This window comes from Pyxicephalus adspersus, chromosome 5, assembly GCF_032062135.1.
Source record: "Pyxicephalus adspersus chromosome 5, UCB_Pads_2.0, whole genome shotgun sequence".
Taxonomy (NCBI): Eukaryota; Metazoa; Chordata; class Amphibia; order Anura; family Pyxicephalidae; genus Pyxicephalus; species Pyxicephalus adspersus.
Genome location: NC_092862.1, coordinates 101,698,095 through 101,722,231, shown reverse-complemented (window position 1 = coordinate 101,722,231; position 24,137 = coordinate 101,698,095). Strand labels below are relative to the sequence as shown.

The following is a 24,137-nucleotide window of genomic DNA, read 5'->3' as shown; positions in this document are numbered from 1 at the left end:
TATTGCTGTCCAGTTCCTTAGTTATTTCCATTTCCTGTCTGTTGATTGGCATCACATCTACAAGCAGCAGTTGGACTCCACAGAGTAAATGCATGTTGCTATTCATGCTTCAAAGGAGAACATAAAAACACCTTTTATTTGGAAAGAAAATATCAGTAGTTCAGGTACACTTTATTCACAGCAGAATTGTAGACATATACAGTATTTCTGGAAAGTTCTTGTTGAAGCAGCACCTAACAATAGCCTCAGATTTTCTTTACATTGACATTGGTACTTCAGAGGAAACAGGTTCTCATTGAATATATGAATAAGTGCTATGAATAATTAGTACTTGACTTTTGTTTAACACAAATTTTATTGGGATTCGACCATTTAATAACTGGTTGGAAAAGCAGTGACCTTACTAAATCATAATGAGATTTCAGAAAAGCAAACATTATCCTTATATTACAGGTAAAAATGAAAGAATGTTTCTTTTAAATAGCTTCGTAATTTTTATTTTAAAAAAAAAGCTAACAAATAAAGAAAGCAGGTATCTCTAGGTTCACATTTCTATAGTAACTTTAAGTCTGAAATCTTTGCCTAGATGTTGGCCATTCTTTTCACACACCCTAGTAGTGTCAGAACCTGTCACTTCGCCCTGCCTTTTTTGTTTCCTGCTGTCCGTTAAGGGGCTACCTCACTGACCTATAAAAATGTGCAGGAAGTGTGAGGACATGAGCAAACTTTCCTAGTCATAATGGAAATTTGTTGAATAAATCCAATTGGTGCCTATAGGATTATATTTATTGGTAAAGCGATATATTTACTTAAAGTATGGGTTCTGTTTTCAAGTAAATACCTGTTCACTGCTAAACACTAGAGTATTTATTCTGAACTGTGCCTGCATTTTACAGCTCATTTATAAAATGCAGGCTTAGGTTTGGAGACTGTGTTGTTTCACATTGTTTTCCCTGCTTATTACTTCTATTTTTTTAATTCACTGATACCTGTAGATTAAAGCCTGCACTTTTCTTTTAAAGTAGCATGGCTTACATTGTATCTTTGTATATTGAATTGTGTTTTGCCGTCATATGTTAGGTTTGTGATATGACTTCTGTATATAGAACTCAATTCTCTTTTTTACATAAAAAGGAAGTTCTAGATTGATTCAGGTGTTTAAACACCTGTCAGATTTCAATTACTGTCTTAGTCAGTTTTAATCAGGGTGGAACATTGGGCCCTATATTAGATGAAGTAAGCCCATCTGTAATTGTTTAGACACTGAGTAGGAAACAAGAGTGTTCTGATGATAATTGTGCCTAAGTATAGATGCAGTATGGTATATTTGGTAAATCCAATCTCATGTGCCATTGTAGAGAACTTTTAAAGGAGAAAACATCAGGCTGTTGTTTGTATGAGCAGTTGGAACGTGTTTGCATATCTCTCTATTCCGTTTTTCTGATGAAAGGTATATATGTGTACTGTATATCCAGGTATTTTAAAATAATATCTTGGATGCAGTGACTGGTGATTGCTTGTCCCTTTACTAATTTCATCCAGTGTTGCTGGTGTTCCAAACCCAGGCTACTGTAAGATAAATACATCCTTCTCCTGCTTTAGTTTCCAAAAGCCCATTACTATGATGCATGACATTACTTGCCAATAGGAATTTGTGATAGGCAGAAGAGGCCATGAAGATTTGAAACTGACATCTTACAGCAGCCAGGATTTCCAGACAACACTAGCAGGGAAAGTGACATGTAAAGATAAGTAGGGCAAGTGACCTGTAAGTGCCGGTATTGTGCTTCTGCAGCCTGTTAATTACATTTATGGTAATGACAGGTTTACATCCTGATCTCTCATTTTTAACTTCCTGTTTTCTTTGGATTTAATTTTGTTTTCTTCTCATTTATGTCTGTATTTTAATTTCTGTTTCTGATTTGTACCATTTATTTGTATCATGCACTGCATCTATTGTTCTTTTTAATTCATATTTTATTTTTTGTATCGATTTTAGTATTCAATCTGTGCCAAGAAGTTTTTGGGTTCTTGTCTGTATTTTAACATTAAGTGGTGGTTATAATAACTGATAACTTGCTTCGTATATATTGGAACTGGGACCACATTAGAATGTATGCGGAGTTCATGTGTATATACTGTATACTTTAAATATAATCCAAAGCAGCAACTTTACTGTAAATACACTTGACAGTTGCTCACCTGTTGTAAATTGATATAACGCTAAACAATTAGGTATGATTATAATTAAATACTAAGCATAAAATAGAGTAATCTTTCAGACTATCTTGCAGATACTTTAATAGGAAATATATCAGAAATAGATAAAGAAATAAATAAAGAAATAATATTTTCCAAAGAAAGCTACAACTGCTTGGCTCACATGTGTTATTTGTTGCCTTCCTATTCATTATGTGAGCTAATATTGAATATCCAAGGACACATAAAAAACACATTAAAATATTTGTTCCTATATCATTAGTCATAATTTTTTACATGCTACCTGTTTCTAAATAATTTATTTTCTAACATGTTGCTATTTTATCCCTGTGCACTCTTGTACATAAACAGAAGTACTCTGCTGTGTCTCTCTGCAACATATCAACAGAAGTCCTAAAAGTCATCAATGCAACTGAGGAACTGATAGCAGGATCCACAGATACATGGGATGCCCCAGGAAATACTCTTGAAGGAGGGGCGTTTCCTGTAGTTGCTGACCCACTCAGACTGGATGAGCAACTCACCAAACTGGAGGAAAATGTAAGAATTATTAAAGTTACTTGACTACTATTTCCTGATTACTATAGAGTGTATAAAAATGCACAATCTAATAGTGAGAAGGTTGACCTATTACATTCAGTGAAGGTATAACCTATTTGCATGCCTCCCATATATATTACAGTACAGGTAGTCCCCAGGTTACATACGAGATAAGGGCTGTAGGTTTGTTATTAGGTTTAATTTGTATGTAAGTCAGAACAGGTCCATTATTTTAATAAATGCAATCCGTATGTGGGATGTCCTTAAGTTGAGGACTACCTGTATCTATTCTCTTTACAATAAACTGAAACATTTGTGCACACTTGGGGGAGTCATTACTGAAACAGAACATTTAGAAATAGGCTCAGTAATAACGCTGTGCTCCATTCATGAAATCTAATTTTGAAAAAACTAAGCAGCCTATAGGAAAAGAGTGTTTTATTGTCTTTAGAACAAAATATTCTAAATTCAAAACGTATTAATTCAAAACGTGAAAAAAAAGCAAATATATACTTTTTAACCTCCCTAGCAGTAACCCCGGGAGGGACACGGGGTAGAAAAAGTTGCTACAAGTGGTAACCCCGGGGTCACTCTCGGGGTTGGAACACCTAGGGAAGGTTAGTAAATAGAGCGCTTACCTGATCCGCCAGGGTCCAGCGCCGCGATCTCCGTCTTCTTTCTTTTTTATTCTTCCTGCTTCTGCATCCGATGAGTCACCGGGGGAGTTCCCGGTGACGTTGGTGCGTGTGTACGTCCCGGCCGGGCGGGGCGGGAAATTCAAAATCCATTTGTATTGCATTCAATACAAAATAACTGTATTGAATGCAATACATTGGATTTTTATGTGTAAAAGCAGTACATTGTTTTCAAGAACATTTATTTTATGGTATGTATAATACTATAAGTATAATATGTATTTTTTTTTAAATATATAGATTTTTTAATTTATTCAATTTATTGTTTTTAAATGATTTTGTGTTTCAAACTTTATTTTACTCATACTATTATATTATACTGTAAAATAAATTTTCATGAAAAACAATGTACCGCTTTTAGACATACAAAACCGGAAAGAAATGAACCGCTAGGGAGGTTAATACTTCAGAATTGGTTAGTGATGACTAACCTGACTTAAACTGAAAAAAACTGGATTATATTATCTTTGCCCCTTTTAGCCAAGATTTGGCATATATTATTAGGCTATCTGACCAGCCCTGAGAAGTGTGCAGCTGATTGGCTAATATATTTATACCTACATTGAATGGTCAGATCTTGATTTTTGTTTCACCTCATTCCAAACTTCCATTTATATCAGAAAAAAACTAATTTTTACAGTGATCCATATAATTACTGTGCACTATGATTTTATATTTAAACTTCTCAATACCTATTCAGAAGAGGAGACATTTTCTCCTTGATGTTGGCTGAATTATGGGCACCTTCTTAGCTTAAAATTACAACATTTTAACATTGTAATCTCAAGTATGTCAGAGGAATATTCCTCCCCAATTTCCTGTTCTTGTAAATTACAGTGTAAATACTTTACTCAATGAAATGTGTACATAATCAAGGTGGTGCCTACGATAACATTGCAGATTGGTTTAAAAAAAAAAAACAGAAAACATATTACAAATCAATCAATCCTTTCCAAAAAGTTAATACAACTATATCTTACTTGTTTTATTGCAAGCCAAGTTTTTTCTGCAGCCCAGCAAAACTAGACTTATTAGTTGGATTTTCCAAGCCAAATTTGGTATAATCAAAATAACAAACTATATTATTCCTGGCTTGGCTTGTATCTCTAGGCTTCCAACTTGTTTCTTCCAAGTATACATATTTTAAGGACCTTTTAATTTATATTACTCAGTAATGTTTAATTAAAGCTGGACTCCAGGCTCATTTGAAATACACAATATTGTTTGCAAGTGAAAAAAGATTTAGAGTTGCCAGTAAAAGATTTGGAATTCTTCTAAAAAATTCTTGTGACTTAGGTATCTCAGACAGCTAGCACAGCCAGGTCCTGGTCCTCCCTAAAGACTTCACTGCAAAAATAATAATAGCTGGTCCAGGAAGATCCATCTCAACATATGATTGTTTAACCACCTGACCGATAGGCCCGACCTTGGTACGGGCTAAAAAAAGTTACTATTTTCGATAAACCCGAACTTTTCTCACTGTATGTAAATACAGTGAGAAAAGTTCGGGTTTATGGATCAATTACCTGGTCCCGCTGCGATCGTCCATCCGTCGTGTTCCAGCGTCGTCCTCCAGCGTCGGGTGTCCTCTCCGGGAAGAAGAAGCCGGCTGGCTTCTTCTTCTAAACCGGCCGGCTTAGAAGAAAAAGCCGGCCGGCTTCTTGTATTTTTTTTTTTACATGATTGTGTGTTTCAAACATTTTTTATATTCATGATATCTACTAGAACCCTGTTCGGACATATTTCTGTAAGTTACAGGTCTACAGTTTAAAAAAAAAAAAATTAATTAAAACCTGTAACGCTTTTGGAACAGAAATCTAGACCTCAGTGTAACGCCCAGGTGGTTAATAAAGGAGCAACAGCAGTTATAAGGTATCAGTGTGCTCTCAGTGTGGTAAATATGTTTACAGTGCTACACTGACATCCACATGCAGCCCCCTTTGCTAGTGTATGAAACTTTAACCAAAGTAACATATTCAAGGTAGTCCTTGGGTTACATACGAGATAGGGACTGTAGGTTTGTTCCTAAGTTGAATTTGTATATAAGTCAGTACAGGTACATATTTTAATAAATGCAATTAGGACAGATGTTTCTCTCAACATATTTTTAGGCAGCGTGGTGCCAGGTACTGTAAAAAAAATCCTCACTTTGAGTTAATCACAAAGAAAAAAAAAAGCAAAAAAAAAGTTTATGGAGTCTAGACACTCAATAACTTCTGGAGCAAGCTTTGCTTTGATAAGCAAAAAGAAACAACTGCAGAGTTTGTCATGGTCAATAAAGAGGTACAAGCGTTTACAGGTAAAGATGACTTGATAGAGTACTCTCTATAGTTGATACTGTTCATTGTGTGAAAACATAACATCAAATGTTATAGGAATTAGGTTCATGACACTTCCTGGAGCACTGTTCTTGTGTCAAAAGCAGGATGCCACCTGCTGTATTGTAAACAGATAGATCATTCTGAAACAAAAACAAATATCACTTTCTAAAAAAATAGGGTTATTGAAGATATTCAGGAAATCCAAACACCCAAATACTTTTTATTTTATTATTTTTTATAGATTTTTGTCCATCTCAACATGATTTAATATCATTTGGTTTTCTGGCATTCTACAAAGAGGTAGGGTGAAGAAGGGTGTTTATAGTACACCTGTTCCCATACTATATTTACATGTTCATAACAAGCAATTTCTGAACTCATTAGCTCAGTATTTCTCAACCTTTGTAACATAGGGGACCCATATTTAAATAACTTTCAGGTATCCAGGGAACCTTTACTATATTATACTATCTTAATACCATATCCACACCTCACACTATATTATATATACTATATATATACCCTTACAGATAGCTAAAATTAATATTGGTGTCATTGGTAACTGACCTGAGAAGCACAAAATGCCTATTGCAGAAGGTCCCCCCCCCCCCCCCTTCAGAAACACAGCTCTAGCTGCTTGTTTTGTAAAGGTATATGAGTTTGCACCTTGTTGAAATATATATGTTAGGAATAAACTGATTTATAGTCCCTGTAGTTTTTTAAGATATAGGCTAACATGCATAGTCTGGGCACATTTTCTTTAACTCTAGATTATGTTAGCAACCAGTAAAGGTTTGTAATAACAAATTATCAGAAGCATTTTGTTTGTAGCTATATACTGCATGTCCCTGTTTTTAAATATCCATGTATTTCTTGTGCTTACAGTATGTTTTATTTTAATTTGCTGGTAATTCTACATTTTAGATGTATAGTATGTTTTGACTTTGATAGTGTTTAGTATTCAGTGAAGTGGTAAATATATGTTTAACTTAGACTCTTTTTTTGGGTAAAATTGCTTATGATTGCCTTGAATGAGAGGGTTTTTTTGTTTGTTTTTTTAAACCAGCTAAATTCAAAAATACCTATATCATCAAACATCTAGCACTAGCTTCAGTGTTTGAAGTTAAAAAATAAACTTACTTTTTTTCTTTGCCATGTCCCATTTTACTTGCCTATGCTTAAGTCTGCTATTCAGGAACCTATGACTTGAAACTTAAAGCTGCGTCAACATTTTTGCAATTGGCAGACTCTAGAAATGGGTAGAAATAGGAGTATAATACCTATTCCACAACTAGAGAAAAAAAGGCAGTAGTTTGCCATATCCCTCCCTAGTAACACAAAACAAAACAAAAACAGATTTGAGAATTGCTGGCAGTGATTGATAAAGAGTATATAGAAAACTTTATTCCAAACAATTATATTTTCAAAAAAAATTTCTGTACATTACACAAAACTGATGATTAAAATCATATTATACATTAAATATTAGATAGACAACAAAAAAGCCCGGGCTTTTGCCTGCAGGAGAGTTTTTGATCACCGAGGCCACTTCCTCTTCCGTGAAAGCAGATTCTAAGCTAGAGGACACCTCTGGGTCTAATTCTGGTAAAGCTGTAGAGGTTATATATTCCCGAAGGGATATGGACGGGGCCGCAGCGTTTTGGATATTATACAGGTCCGAATAATATTGTTGAAACGTTTTCAAAATGTCTTGAGGTATAACAGTAATGTCACCCTTTGAGTTCCGGATCTGTGGGAAATATGTAGCCACCGATCTTGGGTGAAGTCCCCTTGCTAATAATCGACCGCATTTTTCCCCATATTGATAATAAGATTTTCGGTATTTGTCTCTATACTTTTGATGGGCTAGGTCGTACAGTTGTAAGAGATGTCTCCTGGCAGAGGTCAGTTCAGTAAACACGTCAGATGTCAGATTGTTTTTATGTAATCTTTCTAGCGTCTGGATTTTGTTGATCGTATTGGCTATATCCTGAGATCTAATTTTTTTAAGTCTTGCCCCCTGCTGGATCAGTACCCCGCGTAAAACTGCCTTAAGTGCTTCCCATTGAAAGGGGAGGGAGGTGTCATCCGACTCATGGTCTTTCAGAAAATTTTTAATAGCATCTAATACAGCCCCCTTGCAAACCGGATCCTTAAACAATGAATCATTACATTTCCAGGTCCACTCTCGAGGGCCTACCGAGGGAGTCTGTTACCGAAGGGTGAGTGTTACCGAAGCATGATCTGACCACGGGCAACTATCAATGGACACCCCTGGGTGCCAATCCAAAATCCTATGGCTTACCAGGATATAGTCAATACGTGAATATGTGCAGTGGGGGTTAGAGTAGAACGTGTAGTCTTTGTCATCCGGATGCAGAGTACGCCATACGTCCAAAATTTGAAGATCATATAATTTAGCCTTGAAGGCGTTCAATTTTGAGTAAGGTATTGAGGAATGGCCAGTAGATGTATCTATCCGAGGATCCAAAGGAAAATTAAAATCGCCTCCGATTATCAGTGCACCTTCTGCATAAGCATGTAGCTTAGTCAGGTACTGGACAGCCGCTACCGTTGGCTGTTGATTAGGAGAGTAAATAGACGCAACGGTATATTTCTTGTCCCATAGGGATATTTTAGCAAACACATATCTGCCTGCGGGGTCTATGCAAGTGTCCAGTATCTGAACGGGAAGTGACTTATGGAAGGCTATAGACACCCCTTTAGTTTTGCCTGCAGGGTTGGTACTATGTATCCAGGTAGGATAGTATCGATTGCGTAAAAGGGGTACTTTTTGAGAATGGAAATGAGTTTCTTGGAGCAGTAATATGTGGACTCTAGCTTTATGTTGACCGTACAGAATAACCGTACAATAACTCTTCAGGCACCCACCCACCGGCCCTCCCAAAATTATTCAATTCCGACCAACAGAACCCAAATCTCCAGTAGCGGAGTGGACCAGACTATAACAGGTAGAAGGGAAAAATGAGCAGCGATACCCGCTGTGACTTGGAACCATGTACTTTGTGGCCACTGACATACAGGGCCAAAAAGTGGTAAATTTGAATGAACACACATATGCATGCAACTCCATATTATGAGTAAGGAGATAAGTGTATCGTGATAGGGAAGGCAAATACAGTACTTGTAAATGATAACTGGGGAGGGGAGGAGGGGGGGGGGGGATTTAACCCTAACCAACACATCCCCTTCCTCGCTGTAAAACCCTTCTACAAACCAATCCACTGTCGGGTAAATTCGATCGTCTAGAGTAGTATGCAGTGTTCATTTCTTCCCGTGGAAGAGGCTACTTCGGAAAATCACTGAGTCCTTACAAAAAGAGCAAATCAAATGGACGCTCAATGCTCAGTCCAGTTGGATGTACTGGGTCGGAAGGCCGATGTCTGGGTGTCATCCGGGACGTGCACAGTTACTTACGAATGGTTAGAAGAAGAACCTGACAAGGTTGGAACAGATTCAGGACCAGGATGCTGTTGTCGCCTGGGAGAACTGATCGGAGGATGTTGAGGTCGATCCACAGATGGGGGATTCCCTGGGAAAAGAGCTGAGGGAACAGCGGGCCAGTCAGGTAGTCTAATATCAGGTAGCTGAAGGGCGCTCTGTAGTTGTGGTAAATCCAAGGGATCCCTGAAAAAGTGATTTTTGACTCCATGTCTAACAATAAGGTGGAATGGGTAGCCCCAACGGTAGGGAATATTTTGATTGCGAAGCACATTCAAGAGAGGTCTGACAGCTCTGCGCAGATCCAGCGTGTGTTTGGATAAATACGGTAATAGCTGGATTTGGGCCCCAGCGTATTCAATAGATGAGGTGACTCTAGCTTTTTTCATAATGTCCTCTTTAGTTCTATAAAAATGAATATGGCAAATTACATCCCTTGGCCGTTGGGGATCACGTCCACGAGGTCCGAGGGTCCTGTGTACTCGATCCATTTCAATATCCACTTCTGGTGGGAGTGCCAATAATTTCGCAAATATAGTATAGGCTGCAGTGTATAACTCAGAATTTGGCACCGTTTCCGGTAACCCTCGGATGCGAATAATATTGCGCCTATTGCGGTTTTCTTCGTCATCTTGAAGTAAGTATAGCATGTTAATTTGGGCCGCCTGGCGCTCAAGAGTGGCCGCTTCGGAAGCTACTTGAGAGGAAAGTTCCATACATGTGTTCTGTAGTACATTGGTGGTAGTAGTCACCTGCTGTAAGGTCTGCTGTATATGGCGGAACTCAGTTTTGCAGCTGGATTCTAGCTTCTCAATACTACGATTTAGGTCAGACCGTGTTGGCAAGGCTTTCAAATGGGCTTTCCAATCCCACTCTGTGTCCTCCTCCCCCGGGCTGTATGGATGTTTGGAGAGATCTTCCATGCTGGGAGCTGTACTGGGGCTAGGTAAATACAATAGGGGAGACCCTGGTACCTGATCCATCAAGGTAGCTTGTACAGTAGCCTCCTGGGTGTCCCTTGCTGGCGATTGGGTTGCAGAGTGGGCGGGTGTACTGACCGCGGTCTCCTGCGATTCGGGTCCCTCTGAAAATTGAGGTCGCGGCTTTGCGGCCTGCACGCTCGCGGCCCGACTTCCGGCTGTAAAAAGCCCAAGTAAACTCTTGGATGCGGGCGTCTCGCCACCGGAGCGCCCCTTCTGGCTCCCCTTCTGCTTTGGCCCCATGTCTAATGTGGAAAGGCACTCGCGTGCTGAAGTGTGCGGCTATATCCCCCTTGCAGAACACGGAGCTGTCCGCCATCGTCCGGCACGCCCCCAAAGAATTTTAATTTAATTTCTGGTTTTGGCACCCTTCCCACAAGAAATAAAACTAAACACAATATATATATAATTATATAAACACTAAAAGTATTAAATTATTACAGTGGTCTGTGATTTAGGGAGATTAGGAGAGTGGTATACATTCTGCTCCTCCAGAAATACCTTACTGTGAGTCACCATGTGGCAAGATGTGTGTTACTGGTAGAATCAACAGCTGAAAAAAGAAAAATAAACTCTTATACAACTAATCCAAAGACTGGTAAATAGTATTGTACTAGAAATGTTTATTCTTGGCTTTGGATAAACTTTTATTAGAGATACATGCAGGATTATAACATCCGCTCACCTTAGATATAAACCCAGGCTGCAGAAAACTTGTTCTCTTAATAGCAACTAAATAATACCTTTTAATTGTGAACATAGCACGATCAAGGTAAGGGAAAGTCCTCTTTTTTGTAGGACATATACACTATCAATTGATACTTAATGATAAGGAATAAGTATTCCAACCCTTTAGTCCCGCTGTATGAGCTGTTAATTTAAATAATAACAATAGAAAAACAAATATAAAAGAGAGACTGAAAAAAAAATATTGGAGAGAGGAGGGGATAAAAAGGGGGGGGGGGGGGGGCCTATAGTCCAACTGGGCAGTGACCTCCCATATTATTACACAGAGATTGGCGCGCTCAAGGACCATCTTCTCAAGTCTAACATTCCTGAGTCAGTCTAAATGTAAGTCTCCCATGGAGTCAGGATCATTTCAAACTTGTCAAGTTGGTCATACAGCAAACTTGTTCTCTTGCAGAGTGTGGGGTTCCCAATAGAGGGATATACATACTTTTGTATATTTCAAGGCTGGGAATAAGTGAAGTTTAGAAAAGGGAAGAAATTTGAAATGATTGCAAATACTGCTACACTTACTATACAGTAATCAAAGTAATTTATTCTGGAACCTAAATATAAACTAGTAGTACCTTAGTCACCAAGATTAAAAAAAAAAAAAAAAAAACAGACCATGTTTGTGTTTCATGCTTTTAGGTGTATCTGACGGCTGGCACTGTGTATGGGTTAGAAGGACAACTGGATGAGATTGAGGACTCAGCACGCAAAATCAACAGTGTGACTACAGAGATTGAACTCGCTGATCTGGAGGATCAAGTGGCAACAGCAGCTGCGCAGGTTCATCACGCTGAACGTCAGGTAGTTTATCTTGAATTCGGGGAGCAGCAAAATGAGAATCTGTGGAAAGATATACTAGTTGTATGGTAAATAGCACTGTGTACTTATCATCATTAAGGTTGAAAGAAGACTGCTGTCCATGAAATTCAACCTCACACAATTCCTACATCTTGGCCCAGAGAAGGAAAAACAAAATCCCCAGGGTAGTTTAGGATGTACATATGTGGTACATATATTTCAGTACTTTATAATCCAAGATATTGATATTAGATGGCATGGTTTATATCAGGATATGCATATGTTTATATCAAGAGTACATGCACACAGCTACATTACTCTTTCCATTGCACAGCCTAAAGAGACTGGTAATCTTATTTTTTACTAATATTAGTTTGCTACTGAATTGATATAGGGGGAGGCATACCAATAAACATTTCTGAGGGGATCAACAAATAGAAAGTTCACTTTGCTGAATAGCGTTAAAGTTAAAAATTAAGCAAAAAAAAATTAAATAAATCTGTTTTCTATACAAATTGACATACCTAAGAAGATGGATTTGGAGCATTATGGAGTGTTATAAATATCGGAATATCTTTATGGTGAATCAAAACCACCATTTGTTTCTTCAATTGCCCTATAACTTTGGCATAACATAGAACTAATCAAATTGCAATCTGTTTGGTCAGTTAATGAGTAGTTTAAATGTTAGTGTTAAGAACCACTGTCAGGTCAAGTGTCCAGTTCACATAATTTGTTTAGGAGTAAGATCATAAATAAAGGGTTTATTTAGGGGCTAGGTTAGGTGTTAGGGATTTCAAAAAGGCTGTCAGTGCACTACAATGTAGGTTTTCAACAGACCTGCACCACACTTCCCAACACAAAGTACCACAAAGTCTACAAGGCTTTTTCAGGTGCATTAGTCGGCGATTCTGGTCCTGTGAGGCTTCTTAAGCACAGGCACAGCAGCGTGAGGTCTGCCCTAGCATGTGTGGCAGCTAAAATGGTGAATTCTTCCCCTCTCCTGAGTCAGGAGAGAAGCGATGGCTCTAGTGAACCTGACCTGTTTGCAGGGAGCTCTCCGTCCTCATCACCAGCTTTACAGCACCAGCCTCCAAATCTTTTTAACAGATTTCGAATCATGCTACACTCAGCTTTGGAAAGTATAGCTAAGAAAATTACTGACCACTTTACTAAAGAGATGAGAGAGCTGAGTCAGTGTACTGTACAATTGGAGTGGCGCATGGATGATGCCACAACGGTCCTGGAGGGCCATGAAGAGGACATTGAACATCTAAAACAAGAGGTACTTGTCCCTGCACTATAAGCTAGAGGATCTAGAGAATAGGTCCTGCCGTTCTAACCTCCACATACACGGTTTACCAGAATCAATAATTGATCTTAACGCTATGGTCACTGCTCTTTTTCAAGAATTATGCCCTGAGATACCTATGGAATGATTGGAGCTGGATCAGGTACATCGCACACTCGCGAGGCCCAAACCAGAGGGTCCCCCGAGAGATTTTGTGATAAAACTACATAATTTTCATACGAAAGAAATGTTGATGAGATCAGCTAGGTCAAAGGAGCCTTTATCCTTTCAGGGGCACAATTACCAGTTATTTGTGGACTTGGCACCAACAACAATTTAACGTCACAGAGAATTGAAACCCTTTCTGCAGATACTCCAGAATCAACGGATCCCTTACCGATGGGGCTTCCCCTTTAAATTGCTTTTTTTCATATGGAGGAAAGATGCAAGCAAAGAGGTCAGAGCCTGTTTCCACACCTTAAGAATATCTGCTTGTGACAAATTGGAGGTGCCCAGCAGTGTCGAAGGTCCCCGCCCCCTACTCCTTGGTCATCTGCCTCTTACCAGCAAGGGGGTTCCAAAGAGCATATGGCTTCCGCCTCGCTTAGGCAATTGCAGTTTTCACAGAACAACACCTGAGTATACCAGGGTCCCTGTTTTTTCTGTTTTGCACACCTTTAAATGTACACCTGTTTTGCACACCTTTAAATGATGTTTTTACCTACCTGGGTAATCTGGGTCATCTTGTATTTGTCTCCTCTCTTTTTTCCGAAAGTTTTTTTTTTTGGGGACCTTTTCTTTTTTCTGTTTACATTTGGTTTTCCTGCTCCCTGACAGTTCTTACAAGTTCTTGTGTTGCAAGCTCATCTGGAACGAACTTTCAATTATTTGCAAGTCATGGAACAATATGTGTTAGTTAAGGCAGTTTGCCATGCAATCTACATGCCAGTTATATGTATACTCGATACTTGAATAATGCTCTTCTTGTGATTTGTTTCAGTACGTTAGTCCTGGTGTAGAAGTCACTGTGTACTTCCGCAGTTTCTAGAGATATCCCTCACTATTTTTATGGTTGCGGGGGATATGTCTGGTAACACTTTTGGGGCGACAGAGGTATTTCTGTCTTCCCTTGGTTGCACTATTTTGTTGAGCCACCAAACATGCGGGGTGGGAGCAGGTCTCAACTCTGCACCGCCTGGGCAGACATGTTAAGTACGGTGCTTTTTGTCTTGTTAAATTGTTGTTGTCTTTGTCTCCTGTTTTTGTTTTTGTTCTTTTCCTTTTGTATCTGATACCAGGCAGGTGACTTATTGTACAAATGGTTGTGATAGAGCCATTCTACTTGATAATGGGCGGCCTGTGTATGTGGTGAAATGGTAAAATCAAGTCATACAATTGCTACAGTGCAAGATGTTTATATGTGGGGGCCAAACGCCCACAAGTTTCTAGGCACACTCTATTCTAAATGAGGAGTTTGGGAGGTCTATCGGTACCACATTTGAACTTGTACTATAACGCGGCTCAGGTAACGCCCTTTTTATCGTATTATGTTTGGAGGCATCCCCCCCAAATTGGGTATCTATCGAAGCTAAAGCAGTGGCACCAGGTTCAGTTGAAGCACTATTTTGAGTCCCAGGCCCTCAGCAGCGCCACATATCTAACTCTATCTTGTGGCATTCACTGAGAATCTTGGACTCTACTAAACAGAACGGAAGCCTCATATCTCGCCACAACCTGGTGGCCCCCTATCACTGGGAACCCGATGTTCCCGCCAGGTATGGAAGAGCCAAGAAGTTTTGCTTGGTGGGTAGAGAAGGACCTTTACAGACTCCATCATTTTATCAATCCATTTGGGATACTCTCTTTTAATGTTTTCCGGGATAACCATGGAGCCCCTTCAGCAGAGCTCTTTCGGTACCTCCAAATCAAACATTTTGCCCAGTCTAGACTGGAACAGTCCACCTGTCCCTTCAACATGACTTGGTTTGATTTGTGTGTACAGGACCCACATGCTAAAGGAGTTTTGTCAGCTCTGTATAGCAACCTGGTGCAGAAAATTATGTCCACTCCCTTTTTTTATGTCTAGATGGAAAACAGATTTGGGTATATCACTTGAGCAGGAGGACTGGGATCAAATTTGGTCTACGGTTGCCCACTGTAGTATTAATGCGTTTGTGGTGGAAGCTAACTATAAACTGATGTTGAGGTGGTACATGGTGCCATCTAGGCTTGCCAAGTTCGAGCTAACCTGCTCGGGTGATTGCTTTAGGGGCTGCAACACTGCTGGAACTCTTTATCATATATGGTTGGAGTGCCCCAAAGTGAGGAGGTTCTGGAGGAGGGTATATCAAATGGCCTATACTATTGTGGGACGTGCCTTTCCTAAACATCCGGTGGAGGCACTTTTGAATTTGAAACCATCGGTCTGCACCAATAATCAATTTAAATTGTTAACATATTTGTTCACTTCAGCCGATATGGTGCTGGCCAAGGCCTGGTGGTCTGCAACTCCCAACATAGAACAAGTTAAGAAAAAAATGTCTTGGTTTCTAGTAAACAAGAAGATGAGAGCTTTACTAGCCGCTTTTGTATCTAAATTTCAGAAAATATGGTCACCATGGATTTAATACTATATGCCAATGGGCTGGGATTGCTCACTGCTGACTATATAGTCATATGCACATTTCTGGAAAATGACAGTTGATTTTCTGAACTGCTTGAACAACCTGTCCCCCCTTCCCCTTTTTCCCTTGCCCCCTTGTTTTCTTGTTGTCCTTGTTATATGTTGTATATATGCGTTACTTCTGTTTTTATGTGTATATGCACAAATTGTTTTTACTTGAATGGTTCTCGCTATTTTGTTATTCTTGTACCTGTCTATTATCTGTATTTTGTATAAAACCAGTAAAAATCTATTGAAACAAAAAAAAGCATTAAACTTACATGCATTGCAATAATATAAATTCTAACATGCATACCATAATGCACACATGTCAGTATAGCATTGTATTACTGTTTTGTGTGTGTGTGCATTTGTACATTAATCTGTTATGTGTGTTCAGATTTCAGATATTGAAAGTAGAATATCAGCACTCACTGTCGCTGGATTAAATGTTTCTCCATGTGTCCGACTGACAAGAAGACGTGAGCAGAGGAATACTAATCAGGTATGAACATTCTTCCTTCAAGTGTCAAGGTATCTATAGACATAGGATACTGCATTCACAATACCTGTGATGTTACAGGTATATGTGAAAATATTCTAACTATGTACAAAATAGGATTGAGGATCACAGATAAACTATCAAAATTGTGTTTATCCTAGTGGGTTGAAAATGTGAGTGGACGTGAGGAAATATAGAGCTGTGATTCTTCAATGGGATATCAAATGAGGTTGGATACAGACAGTGCAAAAAAAATTCTTCATTTTTCAAAACTTGTTATTATATGTAATAAGTAAACAATTACCAACACAATCACTGTTACTTTACATTGGTACTTAATTAAGAATAAGATAACAACTATATTTTTAACATCTGTTTTTTAAAACAAGTTGTGTATCCACTATGCATAGCTAGCATTTTCTGCCACCTTACCCATTAATGCTCATTGCAAGCCATAATATCACCAACTGCTCTGATTGTTAATTGTCTTAAAAGTGAACATTTTTAGGTGGTTTAGTTTAAAGGAGAACTTCTTAAATTTGTAAATGTGTAGGTGTGTGGTACACTTGCCCATGTGGCATTCTTCATCAAGTTTCTGCTTTGAAAATGAAGCTTTTCTTTTTATGCTGGATTATAAAACACTGTAGGGCTTTTCTCACCATATAGCATTCTGAGTGCAGACATTAGAAGTACAGGAAAGAAGGCTAAGTGTGCAAAGCAGCAAAGCAGCAAATCTAATGACATCACATTCAAATAACTCATGTGTGACTATTAGCTGTGTGCACTTCTTTTACATCCACTGGGATTTGATGAAATGCTCAAAAGAGAAGTAAAATATGTGTACTTAAAACAAACAAAATCAGCTCTACCAGCAGTTTACCAAATCTGTTCTTCTAATCCATTCTCTGAGTTTGGATATTAGCAATTTGCAGAATTTTATGTATGCAGATTTTTTATTTTTTAGGGGGGTGTGTTAGCGCCCATCAATTGTTTTCACCCCCCTTGACCAACTTCAGTATTCCTACCCACAGCCCTTTTAAATCGTAAAAGCTACTATTTATTCTTTTTATGAACATTTTCATATTATGTAAGATGCTTTGTTGTGAGAAATACTACAATGTTTAATTTTCTTCTTGCCTTAACATAAAGGTTTTTTTCACTTTTGGTAGATTCAGACAATAGACACTTCCAGGCAGCAACGTCGAAAACTACCAGCAACACCTTTACACGGTAATGCATTGCACATCATGGTCATTTTGACATTTACAAGAAATGTATTTAAAAAATACTAACAAAGTATAGGATTTGTGTTCCATAATTTATAGCGTTCAGGTTGTCGGGATAAATGGGAGGGCATAATAATAGAACTGAGTAAGTAATGTAGTCCGTTGAAAGTACCAGTATAGCAAATAAGTGTACAGTCCTATTACTAGTTTTAATGGTCACAGCACACCTTGGCATACTACTTCTTATGCAACAGACAAATACTTGTCAAAGGGAAATTACAGTGTATCTTTTGTAGAGATCTGTTTTGAATTATTATTCAGCCAAGGAATGCATTCAAGATATACTGGGCTCACCAGAAGTGGGGTAAATAAAATTAGTTCCATGTAGAATTAATGAGTAAAGAGCTGAGTGTCTTGGGGGGGGGGGGGGCTGGTTAGAAAGCTAGTATTACTTCAAAAGCTACATTGTGTTACTTCAAAGGCTACTGAGAAATTTCATTTTTATTTTTAAACTGGAAGACGGGCTACTGAATGCATTCTGAATTTATGATAAAGTAAAAAAAATAAAGAAACAACTGGCAATATTCATATTTACTAATCAAATATGTGAGTAAGTGTTATTTAATTAAACTTCTGTTTGAATTACTTTTTGATTAACTGTTTAGCCAGACTTATTTATGTGATATCTTTCAATTTCATATGTGATAGATGAAGAACCTGAGCATCCAGCAGTAAACGCAGTGAAGGCATTCAATAGAAATTTTGTGCTACAGGGATCTTTAACTCAAAGGTCTAAAGAATGGAAGAGTACTGCTAAAGAAGTTATGGTGAGAGATATTCTTATATGTTCTCCTGTCTATACAGTGAAAGTTGTATTAATGCTAACCACCAAGTAGATAGAAGAAAACACCAAAAATTGCAACTATGTATAAATTTATATTGTGTTCATTGTATTTTAAACAAAAGTAGTATAAATTCCTAAATCAGTTTTGATAAAAACGTTCTGTAATCTTCTCAGTAGAGTTGTAGAGAAAGGCAGCCAGTCAAAATATGTGACATGCAAATGTGCTACTTTTCATTGTACAATCAAAAGCAAGTAGGTGACCAGGAAATATTGCTTAGCTGCAATAGAAAGGAAAGTTAGGTGAGCAGCCTCTTAATTCTTCTGTCACTGCAAGCGATTACAAAAAATCACTTCCAGTGCCAAACACCTGAATTCCATTTGGGTTTAAATATCTTTGCCACCATCAAGAGTTACTAATCAAAATGAAAGACTCATTGTGTATTGCTCTATAATCCTCCAAGGCCATTAGGCTGCTAGCCCTATAATTAAATGATGCTTCAGTCAGTAAGTACATGTACTTTACAAATTATGTATTCCTATAAAACAGTTTTCTGTTTTATTCATTCAACTATTTCAACCAATTAGCACCCCAAGACAATATATAAAATGCACTAATTACATGACCGCTAACTTTCACTAGTTCACCAGTCCACCAGTATCAGCCCACCTATTGAACGATTCATTTTTGCCTGAAGTCCGCGAAATACAAATCCCCTGGGAAATTCAACAACTTGGAGAAGATTGGTTGTTATGTAAATACCTGTACGTAAAGTACTATCTAGTGGCAGATAATATTTATAGGCATGCTAATTTTTGCTACCTATAGTAGATATAGTAATAGTGAAAACAGAGGGTTCTATAAATTGGAAGAAGAAAGAGGCAGTCAATAATGGTGTGCAATATTTACCCAAACTGATAAATATCACTATTGTTTTCTAAATCATTGTCTTTTTTAATTGTATTTTTTAGGAACCCACTAAAGGCTCAACTATAATGTATTAAAGACCCATATTTATACTGCCAAAAAGTATGATGCCTAAAGCTGTACACAAGAGTGCCTTTATCTGACAGCCATTATGTTATCCATAAAAGAAACAGATCCTTGTGTGATGTCACAATGCCGATATCATCAGGCTTTGTTCAGATACCTCACTTGGAATGGTCAACATTATGGTCTACTAACTGGAACTCTGCCTTAAGTTCATCGGAGACACCAGAAAAAGGTTACTGAGTTTCAAGAAAGGCTCTCTGTTTTATTATGCACTTTTTTATTTCCATCCTTGTACTACCAGTAATGTGTCCAAAAAAGTTTTTGTATTGTTCATTTTTGATGTATTCATATACCAAATGAAATGTAAGAGCAAACGTTTTTGTTGTAAAGGTGTTTTCAAAACTGTATCTGAGTGGTCTTATTTGGATATTTTCTATTAGATGCAATTTGACTACTTAACTAAAATACTACTGGTACATATTTCTCTTCCATTGTCACATTAAAGTTCCAGAGGAGATCTACTTGTACAAATATGCATACAAAATATTTTTGTGCAGTGCAATCTCCAGTATCTGTTAAAGATTGCTGTATCTTTTAACAATTGTTCTTTAATAAATCCCCTTTTACCCCCAGTGCATCTCACTATGAAAAATAATCCCACTTTAATCCCAATCCAGTGGTCCTTATGGTGGCCCAGCACACCCCTTCCCTCCTAAACAGAAGCTTCATAGTGTGCATGCATGCTTCAACCACCCCATGGCTTTTTCAGGAGAAATGCTGTTTCAGGGTTCCAAGCAGAGCTGCACAATAAAGATTGCTGGATTAAGAATGAGGGTATGGATAGACTTTGGGGTACAAAGGTAATATTGTCCTTTTAATTATGTTTGTGGTCATTAGAATAAGGTTAAGGGGCTATTGCAATGGTAACCATTTTGATTTTTTCTTACACTATAACCCACTGTATAAATTGGTAATATTCCTACCCTTTCTTTCTTTGTTTTTTAATTTTTTATTACTTAAGTCATTAAAAGATATCCCACCATTCCTAAAAAGTTAAGGTATAACAGTTTTTAAATGACCTTTAAAAGAACAATTTCTAACATATAAAAAAAAGGCATTAACACTGAGATTTAGCTGTGTGGTCTATCCATGTGTAATGCAGTGCAGGATTTTTTGCCATACACTGTTATGAAGTCAGATTGGCAGTCGAGTAAATGTATATACTATCATCCATCCTTAGGCCATAATCTTCCAACCAAATAAAAATAAACAAATTATAATACAGTATATAATAATTTATTTTTTAGCCCATCAATTCTCATTGTTGTTATTTGGTCTATATAACTTCTTACTCATTATTTGTCCTGCATATATCATGTGCCTTTTTTCATAAATCAGAGCCTCCAACACTTTATTACTCTGCTTTATATTTACATTATTGTAGACTGAATAGACTAGATGGTGATAGACCTTTGCAGGGATCAGAGATGATATCCTATGTGTCCTTGCCCTTGGTCATGTGATTGGCCCTAAATGAAGCTCAAAGAACACAAAGAGATGTGACCATTTAAAGCTTTCTTATGGGAAGTCCAGTGGATCCAGTCAGCAAACTATTAATTATTGCAGGCACACCGTAGAACTAAAGAATCCACTGTGGCTAAAGAACCAACCTGAGCCCAACCCTACAACCTCTGCACACCAGTTTCTATGCCATGACTAACTGCACTTATGTCCCTAAACCAAATTCTTGACATTGATCAATAATAAGATGTCTTTTTATTATGTTTAGGAAGTAATATTCCAAAATAAAGAAACAAATAATTATTTCTATGCATAGCAAAGAATGCACAAACCAGCTGGATATATATTTACAGTAATATTCTAAGAAAAAACAGGATTTATGTAACCTGTTCTTTGTTAAAGTAAACCTATCATCACTTTTTAACTTATATAAAAGGGTCGCTAACCCTTTTGCGTAGTAGAAAATATGTGTTTTTTTTTTAAACTTTTTTTTGAGGGGGGGGGTCCCCACAGCAGTTAAGACTGAAGCATAACACCAACAACTTCCTGGGATACTTGCATCACATAAGCAGTGGGCTGCTCCTTCTGTGCTTGCCCAAGATCAGGCATGTGTCATCAAGAGGCTTTCCTGCAATGTTAAAAAAAAATGCTCGATCTCAGTCATGTGCAGTGAGATGGGCACTTTTTTATTTTTACATTTGAATAGGAAATGTCACCCAATCTCACACCTGCACAGTACGAGTTTGGGTGAAGTGAAGAAGAACTCAAAAGAAAGAAAGTAGTAGGGATAAACGGAATAGCAAGCGCTAAAAAGAAGAGGGAAGCTGTGACAGCATGGGAATTATTGGGTTGGGTCTGTGGATGGATCAAGGACTTTTCACAGTAAAAGTGAGTGAATTTTTTTCACATAAAAAAAATCACGTGAATAAGCCTTTAGGAAAGTTTTACAATGGCTTTTTTTCAGAAGTTTATAGATAAGTAGATTCCTGCAGGTTTTTTTCACCTTTCATCATTGGATAGATGTACCCTATTTTTTACTGTTTCCCAGAAATTAGAAAGAATGTCTTAGATGAGAGCCTGACCATCCACTAAAGTTTAACATTCATTTAAACTCTTCTCTGTCTAAAATGAAGACATTTAATTTTATTTGAAATCAACTTTAAATCATTTACCAACTATTCCAATTATCCTTTTTACCTTCTCAAAACTTCTAATTACATCTTTGTTACTAAAGAAAAGAGTTTCACTTTTGTAGGTGTATTTGAACAAAAATGTGAATACAAGTTGTTTGCCTGTTAATATAAAATTGCAAAGTGAATGGAATGAAAAAGTACACTTTTTGCCTTTTTATGTTGTTGTAATTAACAGTATCAAGCGTTTAATGTGCTGTGGAATGGTTCTCCATAAAAGCATGTTATGAAGCTACTGTAATGTACTAATGTTAAACTATTCGGTCTTCTGAAATGAAAATATGTACTGTGTAAGCACTGCAAAAAACATTCATGTTTTGTTCTGTTAAGAAGATTTATTTGTGCCAAATAAGTGTAAAAAACGTTTATCCAGATATATTGCAATGATAATTATTTTGCCATCAAGTGTTTATTTTTAGTTTAAATATTTATATCAGAATTAATTTTTTTACAAATGAAAGTATTTTAAAGGTTATAGATTAAGACTCTATGGTAAAAATCTATTAAGCGGAATCAAAAAATGATAAATAAATGTTACGTCATGTCATCTGTAGCATCTGTGTGTGATGAAACTTTAGGAGAGGACACTAAGAAATAAAAAGATGGTTCTAAAGATGTGATATAATTAAAATGCATGTCAGTTCAAGGTAAATAAAATCAGTTATGAAAAAAAAGCATTGATTACAAATATGAAATTCAGACGGATAAAATTATAAAACATTAAATGTGTCTTATTTATTTCTTTTTCTACAACAATATTTCCTGGCAAAACATATCTAAATGAGAAACTTTTTTGTTCGCTCTTTTTTAATTGGAGAGATTTGCCTTCATTCTGTGTTTTCTCAACAGACACAACAACAACCGTAAAACAATAGACACGCTGGGCTTGATTTATTCAAGCTATTTAGGACCAGAGAAGATAGATTAGTATGGGAGATCCTGGGTGACCCAGCAAACCTACAATAAAACTGGTCCAGGATTAAACACCTGAATTAAGAAATACATTCTAGGATTGCTGGATCACCCAGGTTATTCCATAATAGTCTATCTTCTCCAGTCTTGGAGAGCTTTTATAAATCCAGGTCATTATTTTGCATAGTCATAGCTATTGAACCCATGGTTTAAATAATTAATTGTGTGAGCACTTTTGGTAACCTAAAGAACCTCCTTTATAGACTATACTTGTAATCAAGCATTTTCTGTAGCCACATATTCAGCCAGCACATCAGGATATATTTTAACCCATTCCACTGTTCAGATCTTTTAAAAATATTTTTTGACATGGCGTACTTAACTGGCTCAACATTATTTCACAGTATTTCCGGCTCCTTTGTGACCACGCTGTCTTCTTTTTCTTTTGAATTGTTTGAATTGAATAGTTATTACTCACTCTGTTTGATAACTGCCATGATGTGGGTCACAGTTACTTTACTGGAATTTTTAGGTTAAAACCTGCAAATTCCTTACTGACTTCACATAATGCAGGCTCTGATGCCATAAAAAAATCCACAATATTGCTTCACAGTTGGTATGAGGTTTTGACATTGGTTTGTTCTCTTCTTCCTAGAGATATAATACTAGCGGAACATTTCTAAAAGAGTGTTAAGGCTGATCAAAAAAGGCAGTCCCAGTCATTGAAAGAGAGCCTGGTCATGTGACCAGCACTGGTTACATGGCTGTGCTTTTTTCTAGTTGTGGACCTATTTAATTTTATGTTATGAGATATATAATAATACTAGACCATGTTTCAGGAGTCATTGATTATAATATTTAGTAGAGATTGGCTAGTATAAGGACAAAATACACTGACTGGTCACTATTTTAGATACACCTTGCTTGTACCTGGTTATATCCACTTTTACCTTCAGGACTGCTGTAATTTTTTTGTTGCATAGATTCAACAAGTTTCTGGAAACATTCCTTGTGAATTCTGTTCTAAACTGACATGATACCATCATGCATATTAGTCAGCTTTACACCCGTGATGTAAATCTCCTATTCGGAGCTTCACCGCATCAAGATCTGGTGACTGGAGGCCATTTCATTACAGAGAACTCATTGTCATGTTCAAGACACCAGTTTGGTATGATCTGAGCTTTTTAATACTGTGCGTTATGTTGCTGAAAGTAGCCAGCAGAAGATGGGTACACTGCAAT

The 24,137-nt window shown here is 37.3% G+C and overlaps 1 protein-coding gene across 3 annotated transcripts in view; it reads left to right on the top strand.

Moving 5' to 3' along the window:
• Positions 1–22,528, top strand: part of MYRIP (myosin VIIA and Rab interacting protein) — a 233,507-nt gene extending 210,979 nt beyond the window's left edge. For all 3 annotated transcript variants that reach the window (XM_072412299.1, XM_072412297.1, XM_072412298.1), the window contains 6 exons: positions 2,572–2,760; positions 11,596–11,757; positions 16,108–16,212; positions 17,379–17,439; positions 18,144–18,262; positions 19,249–22,528. In XM_072412299.1, coding sequence (XP_072268400.1) covers positions 2,572–2,760; positions 11,596–11,757; positions 16,108–16,212; positions 17,379–17,439; positions 18,144–18,262; positions 19,249–19,281 — 669 coding nt within the window. In that variant the 3' untranslated portion in view covers positions 19,282–22,528. The remainder of the gene's footprint in view (positions 1–2,571; positions 2,761–11,595; positions 11,758–16,107; positions 16,213–17,378; positions 17,440–18,143; positions 18,263–19,248) is intronic.
• Positions 22,529–24,137: the final 1,609 nt, after the last annotated feature.